This window comes from Gekko japonicus, unplaced genomic scaffold, assembly GCF_001447785.1.
Source record: "Gekko japonicus isolate JY-2015 unplaced genomic scaffold, Gekko_japonicus_V1.1 scaffold515, whole genome shotgun sequence".
NCBI lineage: Eukaryota > Metazoa > Chordata > Lepidosauria > Squamata > Gekkonidae > Gekko > Gekko japonicus.
This window is the reverse complement of record NW_015164680.1, coordinates 486,003-505,082: the sequence shown is the minus strand read 5'-3', so window position 1 is coordinate 505,082 and position 19,080 is coordinate 486,003. Positions and strand designations below refer to the sequence as shown.

Genomic DNA, 19,080 nt, shown 5'->3' with positions numbered 1-19,080 from the left:
CATCACTGAAAAATTTAAAAAAGAGACAAACACAGAATCAAAAGAGACCGACACAAAATGAAAGGGAGCCAAGCGTGGAGAAGTTCGCTACAATTCTGCAGAACCTTTGTTGCTGGACCGACGAGAAGCACCTCCCAACCCATTCCGGAAAACTGACAAAAAGGAGAGAGAGGGACAGGATGGCTCTGAACAGGAGAGAAAAGCAATTCTGGGAAGAGAGACGTGCAGCATCCTCTTTTCCTCCCGATTACCCGTTTTTCAAACTCCCACATGCAAATCTCTTTCAGATTGGCAATATTTCCCCAGATTATTATGAAGTTTCAAAAGAGGTGGCGATAGCCGCATTCCATTTGAAAAGGGGAGACTGCACTTATCCCAAGGATCAGTAAAGCACACCAGGGCGAAAAAAACCAACAACACAAAGTATAACTCAAATCAGACCAGGAGGATGATTTGGATTGTTTTGGATTAGCTCTTGTCTCATCAGACGTTCACAGCCTCTGATGATTCGTTGTTAAAGGGAGAAAGCTGACCAGCAGACCATCCCAAGCCTACGCTGCAGCAGGAGTTCCAATCTCATCATGCCAGAGCACCGAAAAGTCAAAGCGCGGGCCCTCTCCTCTCTCCTGGGAATGATGCCAACGGTACAGGCAGCCACGGCAGGAAACGGGGGGGTGTATCTCCAAATGCACATGGTGTTTGGGTTGGAGGTGGACACAGAGGCAGCAGAGAAATTCTGGTTCTTAAAAAAGGGGTCTCTCCCCGCACCCTCGTGCCACCGCTCACGTCAAGAACTGAACGGGGCAGCTCCATTCTGCTCTGCTTTAAGCGTGCGGATCTCCCTCCCCCCCCCCCCCCCCGTCCCAAATGGCTTCATTTGGAAGGGCAGAACGGAGTCTGGGTGTTACAAAAAGAAAGTGTAGGAACACAAGGCCTTAAAAAAAAAAAACACGAACCAGAGTGGATTTTGCTGCCAGTGTTGCTGTGGCTACTTGAACGCTGCAAATTCGCCTGTAGAAGGAGGACAAGAGCCAGGTTTAAGAAACTGGGTTGTATTCATCAGCAAGACAGAAAACGTTATCCAGTTATAAAATCGGATGCCGGTATGATGGATGCAGTAGATGTTAGGGGGAGGGAAGCAGTTGTTAATAAGGAAATGGATAAGAAGGGCCTTTCTCTGCAGAGACCAAACACAAAAGTTGCTCAGACAGTCTCTTAGTGCAAGGGTTCCAAAAAGCAAGCCATGCCCCTCACCTGGAAGGATATTAGAAGAATGCAGTAAGGAGAGTGCTTTGGTATGAATACAATGTTATATCAAAGCCACATTTTAGAGATTCCAGCTCTTCTGCTTTTTATCTTACTGAAAAGAAGCAAGATCTCGTACAATGGCAGCTGGTGCCTGAAGGGCCCAGCAGGAGAGATTTACAAAGAGGGGAGGCTGACAGCTCTGTTTGCCTTCTTGCCAAATTCTCAGAATTTCAACTGGTGCCTGAAGAGCTGAGAACAGGGAGCTCTGACTGACTGCCAGGTTATGAGGTTAGTGGTTTAGCGTACAGATTCTAATCCGGGAGGACTGGGTTTGATTCCCCACTCTTCCACTTGCAGCTGCTGGATGAACTTCTCTCAAGGACAGTTCTCTCAGAGCTCTCTCAGCCCCACCAACCTCACAAGGTGTCTGTTGTGGGGAGGGGAAGGGAAAGGAGTTTGTAAGCCGCTCTGAGATGCTGAGTGAAGGGCGGGGTATAAGTCTAATCTCTTCTCTTCTTCTTCTGAAGAGACGGCACTCGTGAGACTTTGAGCACGCTTGCCAGTGACTTGTAACCCCAGAAAAGTGGGGGGGTCTAAGTCCTGTTAACCACAGTGACTTGGGCAGATGCTCATTAATACCCTACTACCCATACAGAAAAGAGAGCTGTAACATTTTATATTTCTCCAACTCACTACATAGACCTCTTGGCTCTCTTATCACAAGAGCTCCTCAGGTAAATCAACAGCTTCATAATTCACGAAGGGTATAAATATTATATTATACATTTTATTTAAAAAGCTAAATTTTGTGCTTTGGAGCAAACTTTTTTAAAAAGTCGCTTTGTCTAATCCCTGTCAAAACATGCTCTTTCGTTACCCTTTCGTCCATTCTTACAGACTGCTGATTAAAGACGGATTTTTTGAACAAGGGATTACTCCTCCCATTGCTCCTCTAGACTGTCTGCCTGTTTCTGATGATCTTCCTAAGGATTATAAAGATAAAAATGAAATCAACATGGGCAGACACAGGACTAGAGCAGTTTTTTTGGTCTAGCCATCAACCTTTGTAGCCAAGAGGAGCAGTACGCTCAGCCTTTCCTATCCTTCCAAGCTAAGGAAGCAAAAAAAAAAGGGGGGGGGAGGCAATAACCATAAGCCTGCCTCATTAGTGTTCGGCAGTATCCTGATCTCAGGCTGAAACCGGAACATCTGAAACGTGACTTACTGTGGCAAAGGAGTTTCAAGATCCACAAGTTTCCGGCTAAACATTAGGAAGAGCTTCCTGACAGTTAGTGGAACAGACAGTGGAACGGGCTTCCCCGTGAGGTGGTGGGCTCTCCGTCTTTGGAGGTTTTGAAGCAGAGGCTAGATGGCCATCTGGCAGAAATGCGGATTCTGTGAACTTAGGTAGATTGTGAGAGGGAGGGCAGGGAGAGCTGCCTTAGGGCTTAGTTCTCATGGCCCTTTCTTACATGCCCAGGGAAATGCCGATTGCCACTTTGGGGTCAGAAAGCAATTCTTCTCCAGGCAGGTTTGGCCAGGGATCCTGGAGGAGCTTTTTTTTTGCTCTCTTCTGGGCATGGAGAAGGGGTCACTGGTGTGTGTGTGTGTGTGTGTGTGTGTGTGTGGGTAGTTGTGAATTTCCTGCATTGTGCAGGGGGTTGGACTAGATGACCCTGGAGGTCCCTTCCAACTCTATGATACTATGAAAAAGGACTACTTAGAAACAGCACATCCGATTACTTGACTAGGGAACCTCAGAAGAGCCACTCTGCAAGGGCTGCACACCTAGTAATGGGATCTCTGGGGCTTTCTCCATAGCAGCTAGTCTTTAAGAAGGGGCAAGAATACACCCGAGACACAAAATCAAAAGTGGCTTGTAAAGCAGCCAGAGACATGAAGATGGAGGGGAAGCAAACACGCTTAACACAAGGGGCTGCAACTTCAGCAACATGCACAGCTGCTAAGTGGCTAACGGCCCCTGGTGCGGGCAACGAAGTCAGTGACCACGCTGGATGCTGCAAGTCCCTTGAGCTGCCACGGACTTGCTCACTGTGGAGGCAGCAGTTCCCGTGCCTCCACTGCTGCATCGGATCTCTCTCCCCCCCTTGACCACCAATCTGCATCACGCTTGCAGGGCCCCATCTCATGAGCTGCTCCTGTCCAGAAGGTTTGAAGGGGGTTTTCCTTACAGGAAGCGCAATCACTTGCTGGGGAGGCAGGGACTCCATCCCTGTTCTCCCTCCTCACTGATTATAACTAGCCTGCCCCGATAAGGAAGCGGCATATCGTTTCTCCCCCTGCCAGGCCGGATATTCACCTCTGCCTCAGATCAAGCTCAGGCCAAAGCTTGCCCACCATCAGAATGGAGCTGACAAACTTCAGTCTGAGGCATAGGCTTACCAAGTGGCGGCGGGAGATCTGCATGTCTTTACAGGATCCCTGCCGCGGGGACGGCAATACGTGTTGCACCGCCATCGCCAGGATGTGACGCTACGCGAACGGGGCTTGTAACGATTCCTTGTTTATGTGTGTGTGTCTCTTTAAAAGTTTGGTTGCATGTTAGATTAGTCTAGAGTGTTTGAAGAGACAAGTGTGGTGTGATTGGTGATTGACAGAGAGAGGGGAGGGGTTTTAGAAAGTGTTTCTGAGTGGATGAATGGATATGTCTTTCAGGAGTGACAGTTTGAGGTTTTGACAGCTGAAGGGTGACAGTTGATGAGAGAGTTAAACAGTCAGTTAAGTTCTGAGTTCTGTGAGAGAAACTGAAGTTCAGTTAAGCTCTGTGTATGAAAGAAGTGAGAAGCTGTTCTGTGTGAAAACAGTTAAGCTGTCGATGTTGTTCAGAGAAGAAGAAAAGTTTAGGAAAGGCTGTATGTCCTGGAGAGAAACAGTGAACTTACATGATGTTGAGTTAAAGTTACAAAGTTACCTGAAAAATCCCTGACAGAAAGGGAGCAGAGCTTGTGTGAGACACCAAAGAATTTATCAGAATATTCACATTACCAGTTACTTTGTTCTACACTGTTATTTATGAGTTATATCAATAAATCTACTTTTATTTAAGATACCAGTTCTGAAAGAAATACTTCCTCAGGCACCACATTAGTACCTCGAAGGCCTAAAACCTCGACCTACATACCCAGTGATAGCCAAAATAAAGTAAAGGTTTGGAAAGCCTAAAATTTCCTGGTGGCAGCCGGATATCCCCAATAGACTGAGGCAGCTGCCACTGTCCCCTCAGAGAGGTCTGAGTCACTGCCAGCGAGGCAGCCAATCAGATACTAGTTGCTGCTCTCAAGGTTGGCCAAAGGCCCTCCTCCTTCACCAGTGTACTGCTCTCCAAGAAAACACCTCCACTTCTGCCTGCTTCATCCTAAGTGTAGCACGGACACAGTGCCGTGAGCATCTTCAAGCGAGCCAGGCTAGATACTCAGGGCCTTTCGAAGACCCACCTGCCACTTCTTGCTCACTGTCAGGAACCAGCCGTGGGGAACAGTTTAAAATATATCTCGAATTGCAAATAAGCAATGAAGGAAGCCACCGATGCATGGGGAAGAAAGCTCGATGCTGGCTGAAGCTATGCTTTCAATTCCTGTTGTTGAAAGTCAGTGGAACTCCACGCAGGAAACGACAACACTGTGGCCCTCCTTGTACGAGGTAAACACTCCAAGAGATGGGGAAAAGGGGAGGGGGTAACACAAGTTGAGTGATTCTATCAGGACTCTCAACTTCTAGATTGCTCTCGTGGAAATCAGTACCGAAAATGGATAAATTCTATATACAGAAGCATAAAACGTTTCTCTCCACAGAAAGGAGACTTCAAAAGAAACATGAACCCACATAAAAGTTGAGCGATAGCAGCAAGCCATTGCTTGCTTTTTTTAAAAATAAAGAAAGTGGTGGAATTTGCATTTCCCACCTTTAAACAACTTTTAAAGTTTACCACTTTGCTTTTAACAAGACTGTTTTCCCCATTATGGGCATCACTGTTTTAATGCACAGCAGCCATGCTTCTGGCTATACAAGACAGGACTGTTTTGGTTTGAAAGTCTCCTTCTCGCCTGCTTGGCCAAGGTGATGCTGATTAACGGGCCTGAATTAGGCAGGTGCAAAGCCAAACATCTGGCAATTGTTTTGAAGAGAAAGAGAAGATGGTGCTAAGCAAGAGCAGGAGAGAACTCTCAGGGCAAAAAACACCCCCAAGCAACCACAGAGGGTTCCTCCTAGCTCCAAGTAAACACACATTTTCCACGTGCAGGAAGCTGAAAAGGCAAGCTGCTTCCTCTCCAAGCCCGTGCCTTCTGGGTAGCCCGTTCCTCTTTGCTCATTTGAACATGTGTAGCTGTTCTCGGCCCTAAGCTCTTTTGTCTTATCTTTAAGCATCCTCAACAATGCCACCGACTGAAAAGCTGGAATTGTTGCCACGGCATGAGAATGACACATACACACAAAAGAAAGCAGATAGACTAAAATGCAGCCAGCTACCAAGCCACCTATGAACCAAAATTAATATAGCAAAGATGGCACAAAAGAAACTTGACCTATGAAACAAACGTGAATTTGGGGGAGGACGGGTGTAGTTTTCAGTGACCTTCCCCCTCTTTCACTGAGCAGTTTTTCAACCCTTTTTGTGATTTAAAAATTCCCAAGGCATCCATTGCCAGCAACAGATGCCATTCTGGGAACACAAGGATCTCAGCATTCAAGGAGTCCTGATTTAGACAGTGCACCTTTCCAAAAAAAAAAAAAAAGTCAAAGAAAAGAGAAGACAGGCTTGTCGAAATCTGAGACATGTGTGCACATACAGGAACACGTCAACACATGGGCACATGCTTTCAACTTCATTTCAGTGTACAGGAAACGCACCATATCCCCCTGCCTGAATGGGTGTTTTTGGAGAAGCGCAAGCATACAGACTAAAATCCTCTGTCTGGAATCCAGCCCGGTTCAAGGAGGGCTCAGATGCACTGCGGTGAATTTTTGGCAACGACCGGGCCAGAAGCTCAATGGAGGCAAGGATCTAGAAACAAAGAGAAAACAAGAAACACGTGGTGCTGTAGAATGGGAAACGCACGGTACGAACCAGGGAACAAAGTAATTCTCAAGCAATGCATAATTCTGACTTGAGGGATACTGGGTATGTGCCACAGGCTGCTTGCAAGTCTCCTTGAGAAGCCCTGGGGCACACACGCCAGGAGAAACGGCTCTCTACACCTCCTCCGTGACAGTGATGAAGGAGAAAATGTGGCTCCTTGTTTCTCCCAGCCCAGCCCAGTCCGGGGAGGGGCCAGTAGCTCAGAGGCAGAGTATCCGCTTGACATGCAGAAGGTCCCAAGTTCAATCCCTGACATCTCCAGTCATGTAGGTGATGGGAAAGACCTCTGCCAGAGACACTGGAGAGCTGCTGCCAGACTGAGTAGACGAGGAGACTGACCTTGATGGACCCACAGTATGATTCAGTATATGGCAGTGTGATGTGTGTCCCAGCCCCCAAAAAGTCAGAACTGAGGGCTTCAAAAGTTAGGTCGTTGCTTAAAGTGGGGGAAAGACGACAACTGCAATTTAACCAGCAAACCGATGACTTCAAATAAATTCCAAGCAACCCCAAAGTTTTAATTGCTGAAATATGTTTTTACAACCCGGCCTTCTTAAAAGGATTTGGTGCATAAAGATTTGACTGATTGTGCTGCAGGGTAGGATGTACTTTCAGCACATGAATAAATCTCCTAGCCCGCTGGTCTTCCGCTAGAAAGGTAGACATATAGTGCACGAAGAGGACGTTGGATCTTGTGTTGCAGGTGGGGTTTAACAGTGGATCTCAGGTCTGCAGAGACTGCAGACCACTCTCCTAGATGGATGCAGCAGGGACCAACACCGCTAGGACGTCGTCTCCCTAACACATATCACGCTTGCACGTAGACACAGAGAAAGCCGCATGCGAGGATGCTTCTCTAATCCCTGAGCTGGCAGCTGTTCCGGTACAGACAGTAATTCTGTTGTTCCCAACCAATTAAACAGTGCATATCTCCCCCCCCCCCCGCTTGCTCTACAAAACTACATGTGTGAGCAAGATGCTTGTGTGCTTGAAGTTCTCGGCTAAAGTCAGTCAAAATAAAAGGCGTATTTTTCTCAGAAGTACGAAGTCACTTCCGTTGCTATTTGCTCACCCTTTCTTTGTGTCCTGAAACGATGGCTTCCGTGTCCGAGCCGAGTACTCCAGCCCCCCTTGCCCTGCAACCCCAGTGGAGAGTCTTTCTTACCTGTGGGAAGAGATGCCGTTCGTCCCGCTTCTTTTTCAAGCACTCTGCCATGAGCCTCTTCATAGCTTTGGGACAGTTGCTGCGCACTTTGCTGAGGTCTGGAGAGAGGTATCCTCGCCCCACCATGAAAATGATCTTTATTGGGAGAGGGAAAAGGAGGAAAATTCAAGCAGAAATGTCTAAATCTTAGGTAATGAAATGGGCGGAAGGGCGGTACTCTGTTTAAAGAAAGCAAGCAAGCGAGACTTTTCAGGCAGACCAGGACCCATAACGGAATTTCAGCTTAAGCCCCCATATTTCAGTGTGTTGCCAGACTCAGGTTTTTCTACATCTGAGGGTAAGGGGGGGGGCACAAACTATCAAGCAGCTGTACTTTGACGTTCATTAATCATTATACTGACACAGGTTACCTTAACAAAACTACGCGACAACACTCTGCAATTTCGAGTACTTCCAAAACAAAGTACTGCAGCGCAATGTATACTTAACTTATGGAGCTAACTGCAAAAGATGTGGAGATGTGTACTAATTTAGATGGCTTGGAGAGGGGACTAGACAAAATCATCAATGGCTATTAAGCATGATGACAAAGCAGAGTCTCTGTGTTGAGAGGCCACCATACCTCTGAACACCAGCGCTGGGAAGCAGCAACAGCCTCACTGTAGGCCTTCTGGGGGCAAGTGGTTGGCTACTGTGTGAAAGAGGATGCTTAGAGCCAGTGTGGTATAATGGTTAGAGTGTCACACTAGGATCTGGGACAGCCAGGTTTGAATCTCCACACTGCCCCAGAAGCTTAGGCCAGTCACACACAGCCTAGCCTGCTTCACAGGGTTGAATAGTGGGTGCCAAAGTTCTAAAATGCCCGCCTTTAGTGTTAGGCCGGAAAAACTGCCACTCAGAAGACAATAGCTAGGTTGACTGGCTGCTTTGTGCAGTCCCGCCCAGCATTCCAAGGTCATTTGCATATGGAAGCTGATTGGACCACACTCCATTCCACACCTCAAACTCACCCCGCCCCCCGCAAGGCAGTTGGAATTTTCAGTTGGGAGAGGAGAATGATGTCAGCTGCTCCCTAGGCAGAGGCTGTGGGGGGGGGGGTTTATAAAACTTAAGACAGACAGGCAGATAAAGGTTGGCTGATGGTTGCCAACTCCAGGTTGGAACTCCAGGACATAGGGTTGCCAACTCCAGGTTGGAAACTTCCAGGATATTTTAGGGATGAAGCCTGCTGAGGGTGGGGTCTGAGGAGGAGGAGGAAGAGGGGGACCTCAGACAGATACAATGCCATGCTGCCCACACTCCAGACAAGCTGTTGCCAGTCTCCAGGTGACAGCTGGAGAGATCTTAAAGCTTTGGTGCTACTTCAAAGTTCCCCAGGAGCCCAAAACAGAGTAGTGTTTTGGAAAATCTTTAGGAATTGTTTGGTGCATTTACGATGGGGCTCCTGGGGAACTATTGTTGCCAATCTTGGCCCAGCAGCCATCAAACCATTCTCTTCAACCCCCTGCTGTGCAGCTGACTTTCCCCTAGGGTTGCCAATCTCCAGGTGGGACCTGGAGATCTCCCACTGTTACAATTGATCTCCAGATGACAGAGATCAGTTCCCCTGGAGAAAATGGATGCTTTGGAGGGTAGACCCTATGACATTATACCTGCTGAGTCCTTCCGCCCCTCCGCCCAATGCTGCCCTCTACAGAATCCACCCCCCAAACCTCCAGGTATTTCCCTCCTTAGAGCTGGCAACCCTACATTCCCCTCAGTGCCTGTTGGTAGGCAACTAAGCTTGGTCCTGTCACCTACTTTGGCCTTTGGGAGAAAACACATTGGGGCCAGTCCTGATAGGGTTGCCAACTCCAGATGGGAAATTCCTGGAGACTTGAGGGATGGAGCCTGAAGAGGGTGAGGTTTGAGGAGGGGTGGGACCTCAGACAGGTACACTGCCATAGACTCCACCCTCCAAACCAGTCAGTCCCACATAGGGAACCATTGCTGCCAATCTCCAGGTGAGGGCTGGAGAGCACTCAGTATTACAACTGCTCTGCAGAAGGGAGGGCAGAAGTCAGCTGAAGTCAAAGGGGCAGATAATGGTAGGTTGATGGCTAGCTGGGAAGGAGATGCGGTTGCCAACTACATGCTGACAAATTCCTGGGGATTAGAGCGGTGGAGCCTGGAGAGGGTGGGGTTTGCAGAGGGGTGGGACCTCAGACAGGTAGAATGCCATAGACTCCACCCTCCAAACCAGCCATTTTGTCCTGGGTAACAATTGCTGCCAATCTCCAGGTGAGGGCTACAGATCACTCACAATTACAACTGCTCTTCAGGTAGCAGAGATCAGTTCCTCTGGAGAAAACAGTGGACTCTGTCATTATACCCTGCTGAGGTCACCACAGCAAATTGACACTGTTTGCCCAAAGCCAGAGCACTGCCCCAGAGCCTCTTTCTAGATCTCGTTGTATTGCTTTCACAACGGGCTTTACTGCTAGTAGGGATAAAAAAAGAGTAGAGGGAAAAGGATGTACACTGCTTTGCCCCACCCCCCCACCCCCCGGGGAGGAAGGTGGACCGTTGCTCCGATCCAGCAGCAGGCCTGCTCGTAATAGACTCTAGATGGGGCCCTTAGGGTCATGGCTTGCATTCCCAACGTGGCTGAAAGCACTGAACCAATTACTCTAAACCCAAACAGTAGCTATAAATAGGCTCTAAAGCATTTACTAAATTAAGCTATACTCATGAACACACACCACCTCCAGCAAGAGACTTAATCCAAAACTTTAGATTGTTTGTCTCAGGTGTCTAAGTTAACGTTACTGAATCAGAATCCGGGATCTTGCCACACCCTGTACTACATATTTATTTATCATATGGCAGAGTTACACACAGGAAGCATATAATAATATAAAATATGTAACCAAGTAGATTCGACAGTTAAGCAGACAGACTGGGGCAATCCCCCTAAATACTAATATCTAAATTTTCAGTCCACTTGATCGCAACTGGGGGAAGAGTACAGAGACCTCTGTCACCCTCTCCTGCAGGAGGTATCAGCATGCCCGAAGGGTCTGGGCACACTCAGGAGATACAAGCCCTTCACGTATGAAAACTTTCATACAGGAAACAACAAGCAGAGAAAACTCAAATCAGGGTGGTGATGGCTATCCCACCTCCTTTCTTCCTCTTTTCTGGGACTGTCTCCCAAGTTTACACTATGTCAAAACATTACGTATCTGAGAGCCAGCATGTAGAGAGTCAAGCTAGGATTTGGGAGACCCAGGTTCAAATCCCCACTCTGTCATGGAAGCTGGCTGGGTGACCTTGGGCCAGGCACACACTTCTCAGCCTACCCTACCTCACAGGGCCGTTGTGAGGATAAAATGGAGGAAGTGAGAATGACGTAAACCACTTGGGGCCCCCATTGTGAAGGAAGGCAGGGTTTCTATGAAATAAATTTACACATATACCAGTATCCTATGCTTCCTCGAAGGCAGCATACTTGGGAGGCTATCCCACTTTATCTAACAATCTTGTTGGGGATATTAGGCCGAGAGTATGTTCCTTGTCCAAGGCCAGGGCACAATTCAGGACTACCAGAAAAATCCAAGTCTACCCAAGGTCACGCTGGCCTTACCTGGTCCCTGTTGTTGATGTTTGAATAGGGTAACTGCCCAGTCATCAGCTCATACAAAACAATCCCAAATGCATATACATCTGACTGAAAGCTATATGGGTTCTTATCCTGCATCCGTATCACCTCTGGTGCCTGTGAAGCAGAGAAGAGAAATTGTGTCTTCCTTATTCACTGGCAAAATCAGACTGTTTCGCCATACCTCACATTCCCAAGAATGCTCATGGCACCCTCCCCCCCCTCCAAAATGACTTCATACAAGCTCTGAGCCCTTCTCAGTTCTATGGTCCCATTCTATCATGGCTGTACATTGAGTCTATACTTCCAATACAAGTTATCCAGTCACTTCCCGAGTTATTTAGAGTGACAAAACCAATAACTGCTTTCAGTAACTGATTTGTAATGGGGCGAGGGTCCCTTCCATCACTTTGCAGAGCTGACTGTAAAAGGTGGTGGATGAGACACCCCACATGTGGTGGGGATAGGATGGAGATGTCCACTACAGGGAGGGAAAGGATGCACACCAAACAAAGGCTTCCTCTGTATGTAAGACCGGTGGTACAATCAAGTGCAATAGTCTGTTTCAGTCAATTATAAATGAGGTCCAAGATCAACGGAGCCAGTGTATAGCCTGAATCCTAGGCAGGTGATAAACATCTGACTGCAAAACAGATTGTGCCGATTGCTGTCAGCAGAAGTATTTTGGCAGGGGATATCCCCTTTCCCGGCCTTTATTTACCATCCAGAGAATTGATCCAGACAACTGTTCAAACTGATGAGACCCACTCCACCGTGACTTCACTGTAGCTAGGCCAAAGTCACCTATTTTTACTGTGAGGTCTTCATGAAGAAATATATCTGAAGAGAAGGTGTAAAGGAAAAACAAAAAGCCACAGCTCAGCAGAATGAAGACTGTGCCCGTGTGCCTTTCAGTCAACAGCCTTGTATCATCAGACTACATCCCAACGTTATCACTGCGTCTAGACTCCAAGAAGGCATTTGAAAAGCTTTCCCACCAGCAGATGCAAAGCACTGTGAAAAAGGCTAAAAGTAAAGCAGCTGCAGCTGGGAATTCTCCCAACATTAGAAAGCTGGTGGATGCACTAAACATCTCAGATGTTGGTCCGAGAGGGAGCTGAAAATGGGTCTTGCGAATAGTATCTAATGAAGGAGAGCGAGTGAGCGTGGTACTACTTTAACCCAGTCATGGCTAACCTTTGTCTAGATGTCACCATTCTCTCTGTAAAACACATTAACCTCAATCCAGCAAAGGGGATCCGTGCACATACTGTTTGCTGGATTTATATGAGAATACAGGTGCTATTTATAACTTTCAAGAGGGTGCACACAGGCACATATTCGTCTCCACGTTGCAGAGCAAACTGTCACACGTAGGGATCTGTTTTGCATGTGAACAGAGCTGGAACAGGATGCAAATCACTATTCAACCACTGTGTACGCAGCACACCAACTGCCTCCATGAGACTATATATTTCCTCCCACTCTTTCAGAGCAGATCATTTGAGGAACGGGTAGGAAGAGTGACAAAGGCAGTCTTCTTGAAAAGGATACTATTACTCTTGAGGTCTCTGTGGATGATGGACTTGGCGTGCAAGTAACTGGAAAACAAGAGAATATTAGTTGATCAGTTAACTTGCCTATTTTGTTTACCACGTGGCCTGGTGATCCTGAGCAATCGTAAAGGTTAGGGGAACACAAGGCAGGAGGCAGCAGCCAGGATCCACGCATTCAGAGTTAGAGACACTGAAACACTGACGCTTTCATGCTTATGCACACTTACCGGGAAGTGCACAGCATGGTAATCAATGCAACCGGCTTCTGAGTAAACCTGTTTAAGACCAGGCTACTAATCTGAACGGCAAAGTCACAATAACTTTCAAGGTGGCTTCCTATTTATTAGCTCAAGTAACACTCGCAGACTTACAGCGTCCTGTCCCTCTAATCTTGTGATGCACTGCTGACCCACAATTTCATGCACACTCACTAACGGTTGAGCAGAAACAGGAGCAAGCAAAACCATTTTGCCTTAAGCCAGAATACTGTGAACCAAGATAACCCACATACACAGCTCCTATAACTGTAGAGACTGCACTCGCCAGGCTGGTGTTACACTGCACCAGTCTGCAGTAGCACTCAACCCAAAGGACAGCAAGTAGGCCATGTTGCGTGTGTGGGGGGAATGATGGGAGGCAGTGGGGGATTTGTGAGCTTCCCTTAAAATCCCACCACCCACCCCCAATATTTTATATTGACTGGGGGGGAAAGGAGCTAAAAACTTGTTTCCCATTATGGTTGCATAAATATAGTTAATCAATCATTATTTTTTTTTACTGGATTCATGAATCGCCTACTCTACAAGCAGGCTCTGGGCAATTTACAACCTTATAAACATTTAAAATATAATTAACATATAATTAAAATTATCAACAGTATTGCTGATATGCTGAAATTATATTGCTGATACGCTATGATAAAATGGTGGCTGGCTCTAAAGTAGCGCTATGTACAGTCAACTACAGAGAGTGATAGGACGAGGTTACTCCAGATTTCATCATTTTTTTAGAAAGGAGCATCTTTAAATACAATAATGTGCAAGGTGCTAAGATAACCTATGAAAGAATGTCACTTCGTTAAGGAAGCCAATTTTTAGTCTCTGAACATGGAGTATTATTTTGTTTAGGAAGGGGCTTTCTATTTGGTTTTTCACATCCAATTCAATTTTGCAATTTAACATATTTCAATGAGAGGGTAGGGAACCATGGCCCTGACATGGATGGCACTGGCTAGCCCAATCTCATAATCTCTCAAAAGCTAAGCAGGGTTGGCCCTGATTAGTATTTGGATGGGAGACCTCCAAGGAAACCCACGGTCACTATTAGGGGTGTGCATTCAGCTGTATCTGAGCCAAAAATATAACTGAAAAATACATTACCAGTATTTTCCAGCTATTTTAAAAACCAAATACAGATCACAGAATCTGACTGGCTACTGGTACAGTTGATCCCGAATAAGGCTGAATTTTTCATCTTTTTCCAGGTATATTTGGCTATACTGAATAGCTGGTGATGGAGAGGTTTAAAGGGCCACAAGGTCAACTTTCAGTTCTCTCCTCTAGGGCTCTTTCCTGCCTTTTGCAGGGCAATAGGAAGGAGGGGGAAGAGGCATCTCTGCAGCCCAATGGCAAAAGCACCTCAGGGGGAGCTGTGGTGCCTTAGAGGCAATTATTGCAATGCTTTTGCAAATGGCACTGCACTGCAGGTCTGCAAGCTGCAAGGTTGTTGGCTTCAAATGTGAAGTCCAAACTACCTTGCTTTCCCCACCCATTTCCCAGGGAACGGGGTGGGGGTGAGAAGCAGTGGCAATTTGGCAAATAGGGTTTCAGGTTAGGGGGAACACTGATCTTTAGCCAATCACAGAAGTTTGTCCTTTTTTGAAATTATTTTGTGCATGTGCAAAGAGCATAAAAGCAAGGGTCTGGCTGAGCTAGACTCCATTGCTGACAGAAGTTTGGAGACTATGCTCTGGCTCTGGCTTCAGCTGCTGCTCTGAGCCTGACTCCTGCTGCCTGAGAGACTCTGCTGTGGACTTTGGATCAGATCCTGCCTGCCTGGAGAAGAGTGAAGACAGCAACTGGTTTGACTGAACAACGTTTTAAAAAAAGTTTTCTTATTTTATTGTTAATTGTTCTTTGGGCTTGGTGGGTGGTAAGTTGTGGTGCGGGTGGTGAGGCCAAGGGCCTCGGACCTTTTTTTTGGGGGGGGGATCCCTTTGGTTTTATTCTTATGTTTTAGTTCCTTCTGGTTTTGTGGCTTCCATTTTGGAGTTTATTACTTGGTGGTTGTGAAGCCAAGGGCCTCAGGCCTTTATTATATTTTATTTTTGCTCCCTTTGGTTTTAGTTCCTTCTGGTTTTGCAGTTTGCAGTTATTTTTTGTGGAGTTTTGTTGGTGTTTGGGCCTGGTGGTAGGTTGTGGGGAGGAGAGGCCAAGGGTTCCTTCCTTCTGCTTTGGTTCTTAGGAGTTGGTTTAAAACTTGGTTAACAAATTAATTTTTGGCTCTTTTTTGGGCTTGTGGGGGGCAGTTCTGCTTGATTTCTTTAAAATCTATGTTTTTTGGGGGGAGGGGGTGTTGAGGTTCACTGTTTTGCGTTCCAAGTGTGCGCTGCTGGGCATTAGTAGGTTGGCACTGGGTTGTGCTGCTGGGCACTATTACACTGGTTCTGCTGTCCTTGCAACCCCCCTCCCCCTCACTCAGATTGTGATTCTGTGTTTGACATCAGTACTGTTGAGCTGGCATATGCCACAATGGCACCGGATTCTGCTGCTGGGCACTAGTAGGTTGGCACAGGGTTTTGCTGCTGGGTACTAGTACATTGCACTGGTTCTGCTGTCCTTGCAGACATCCCCCCCCCAGTTTTCACTTCAGAGATTCTCAGATTTGACCTTAGTCCTGTTGGGTTTTGGCACTGCCACAGTGGCACTGTTTCTAATGGGCACATTGCACTGGTTCTGCTGCTGGCATTGCAAAAATGCCCCCCCCCCACACACACACTTCACTTTCTACCACAGCAATTCTCTGGGACATTCTGCTGGGCTTGTATTGCCTTGCTACTTCCCCCTATTGAAAACAATGGAGGATAGGGGCACCTTCTTTGAGTGCTCATAGAATTGGACCCCCTGATCCAACATTTTTGAAATTTGGGAATTCTTTTGAGGAGAGGTTCCAACAGCTTCCTTAACCCCCCCCCCAAACACTGAATATACCCCAGGATAAATTTGCCATTGACTTTAATGGTCCCCATAGGGTATAATGGACCCAGAAAAAATTGGGAATCCCAAATATTTACCAAATCTGAATACCATACCGGTATTGGGATTTGGAAATATTGGGAAATACCAATAGTTTTTGGGTCCAATATATATATATCCGAATCTGGAAAAAAATTATCCCCCCCCCCCCCCCCCCCCCCCCCGCACACTCCTAGTCACTATGCAGTGCCAGGCAGTGGCAAAACACCTCTGAATGTCTCTTGCCCTGAAAACCCTCTGGAGTCCCCATAGGTCAGGTACGACCTGAAGGCACTTTCCACCAGGAGACAACCAGGACATTTCCATGACATTTGGTTTTTCAAATAAGGTAACTGACTTAATAATAGAGGTATTTTTAACACTATGAGGGGGAAAATCTCACTACCAGTATTGCAGGCAGCCTTTTTGTCATTTGTCTGTTACCAAATAGTCTCTTTTTAAGAAGCTACGGTGATCATTTGACCTACAAGCTCGTTATTTCTAAAACATGAACCTCAAATATAGCATACTGGAAGAAGCAGGTTTTAGGGTAAGAATGAAGGAAACAAAAAATCAATTGTATATTTTCTTTGGAGATACAAGGGCAACATTTGACTCCAGAGAGAAACTGAAGATATTAGTCAGCTGTCTTCTAAGTCTACAAGAACTCATTTCAGATTGCTGGTGGGTCTCAGAGATGACACAATAATAGGAGTCTGACGAGACTACCTGTTTTCTTTCTCTCACCTATGCATTTACATTCAGTTAAAAACCTTTTCTTAAGAGACAATCATCTCACTTGCATTTTATTTCAAGAGATTAAAATGTGATTATATGAAGTTGCTGCTTAAATTAAAAAAAGGAATGCGCCACTTAATGGATAATTTAGTTTCCAAACTGCTTTAATGGGAGCAAATGCAACTCAGGACTTCACAGCCCGCAGGGTATCCTTGGGGCCAACCCAGAAGATTCTGCTCCCTACATATATAGTGGGACTTAACCAAATCAAGCAGGGCATGGCACTGTTATAATGGGGGGAGTGGGGATTTCCCACTCTGCCTCTGCTATGGACCAACCTTTAACTGGTGAGGAATTCAGAAATTTCGTAAGTGGGGCAAAGGGGGTTAACTTGGCCCACCCCAGAAGGCTGATGGATCCAGAAGACTTCCTGACTTCTCTTGGGGTTTTTCTAATAAGAAAGGCTGGTGCTCTTTTCACATTACTGGTTAACCTGCAGAATGCAGAAGTGACCCAGGCAGTGGACACATTTGCTCCTGAGGGCCTCCTCCCCTCTCACAGAGCCTGGAATACACCTTGGTTTATTGAGGAGCTTAAGTGATAATGTAGATGCACAGAGTGAGTGAGTGTAAGTGGAGGAATACTCAAAGCGAATGCAAATGAACACAGGCGTGTGAATTATCAGGCCCACTCTGTGGCGGTGATCAGAGCTCACTTCTCTGCAAAGCCTGCATATACGCAATGTCTGGGTCTGGCAGAGTTTTCCCAGGTTGTCAGGATGCTATTATTCTAGCCCCCTAAGGATGCAGACCTGAAAAATGTACAGGTCTACTGTGACTTTCACAATGCAGTTTGCAAATAAAGGCACTCATTCACCATGAATTAGAGGCCATAATTGAATCAGTTCGGTCTCAGTATTCTACTGGAGAATGCAGTCTGGTCCTAGTTGTATTGCAAAACATCCACTGGTGAGGTATGATGAAGTAGAAAAGCTGCTGAGAAGCGGATGATCCACCACATCTAGACTCAACCCTTGGCCTTTTCAGTTGAGTTGGCCAGCTGGTCCAAAGGAGGGTGTAGTCCCAATTGCCTTGAAACAGATGATTGGGAGACACCTAGTGAAGAGGCATCTCTGGACCCAACTGACCTAAAAAAAAAACCTCGACACACAACCCCTCCTGTGTGGTGGCAACGTTCCTTTTTTCGGCAAGGTGCCTGCACAAGTCATTGCAGTGAAGCTTCAGGTGGTCTTAGAGGTGATGGTCTGTTTACATTCACATCAATCCCGATTTGGGCTTGGGTTTGAGATGGGAACAGCCTTGACTGCTCTGGCTGACAATCTTCACCAGAGAAGAGACCAGAGTGGCACCCATCTTGATCCTCCTGGATCTCTTGGTAGCTTTGGATACCATCCACCACAATATTCTTCTGGAGAGACTACCTGGGCTGAGACTACAGAGCACCATGCTTTCATGACTCCAACCGTACTTGGCCAGCTGATTCCAGAGGGTGGCACTGGGGGACCGACTGCTGGACCAGGAGGCATTGATCCTGTGGAGTCCCACGTAAGTATGTCTTGTCCCCCATGATGTTTTATATCTATATGAAACTTCAGGGAAAGACTGTCCAGGGATTGGGAATGAGGGATCATAAATATGCAGACAACACTCAGCTCTGTTTCTCTTTAACAGCTGAGTCAGGTGGGTCTTACGCGTGTTTCAGATAGGCTGGTAGATAGTGCTGGGGAGGAGCCACTGGTCGTGGTGCATGTTGGCACCAACGATGTGGGGAAATGCAGTCGTGATGTTCTGGAGGAGAAATTTAGGATGCTGGGCAGGAAACATAGGTCCAGGACCTCCAAGGTAGCTTTCTCAGAAGTGCTACCTATTCCACGCACAGGGCTGGAGAGACAGGCACAGATCAGGAGTCTCAATGCGTGGATGAAACGATGGTGTAGGGGGGAAGGTTTCAAGTTTGTTAGGCACTGGGATGCTTTTTGGAACAAGAGGGAGCTGTACAGGCGAGACGGTCTCCACTAGTCCCAAAAAGGAACCAGGCTGCTGGCGCTTAAAATCGAAAAGATGGCAGAGCAGTTTTTAAACTGAATATTGAGGGAAAGCCGACAGGAAATGAAAAGTCTCTGGTTTGGGTTGGCTCATCTCAGAGAGATGAGGGGGTACCTGTTGCTTTTCTACAGGGAGGTGGATTGAAATTGTCCACTGAGACCATGGCTAGTGACATGGACTGCCTCACAAGGTCTCGAGAGAGCAAGAGGAAGGTTGCAGGCTTAACTTGTATGGGAAATTACAGCTGTTTCTATACAAATGCTAGAAGTGTCCGAGGTAAAATCAGGGAGTTGGAGTGCTTGGTGTCGGAGGGAAAAATAGACATTGTGGGTATTT

General features: G+C 46.7%; 1 protein-coding gene across 1 annotated transcript in view; it reads right to left on the bottom strand.

Moving 5' to 3' along the window:
• Positions 1–6,097: 6,097 nt before the first annotated feature.
• BRAF (B-Raf proto-oncogene, serine/threonine kinase) overlaps positions 6,098–19,080 on the bottom strand; it is a 68,329-nt gene continuing 55,346 nt past the window's right edge. Inside the window, exons 14-18 of the mRNA XM_015409317.1 lie at positions 12,706–12,752; positions 11,873–11,991; positions 11,137–11,268; positions 7,512–7,646; positions 6,098–6,271 (exon numbers count right to left, since the gene is read on the bottom strand). Coding sequence (XP_015264803.1) covers positions 6,098–6,271; positions 7,512–7,646; positions 11,137–11,268; positions 11,873–11,991; positions 12,706–12,752 — 607 coding nt within the window. The remainder of the gene's footprint in view (positions 6,272–7,511; positions 7,647–11,136; positions 11,269–11,872; positions 11,992–12,705; positions 12,753–19,080) is intronic.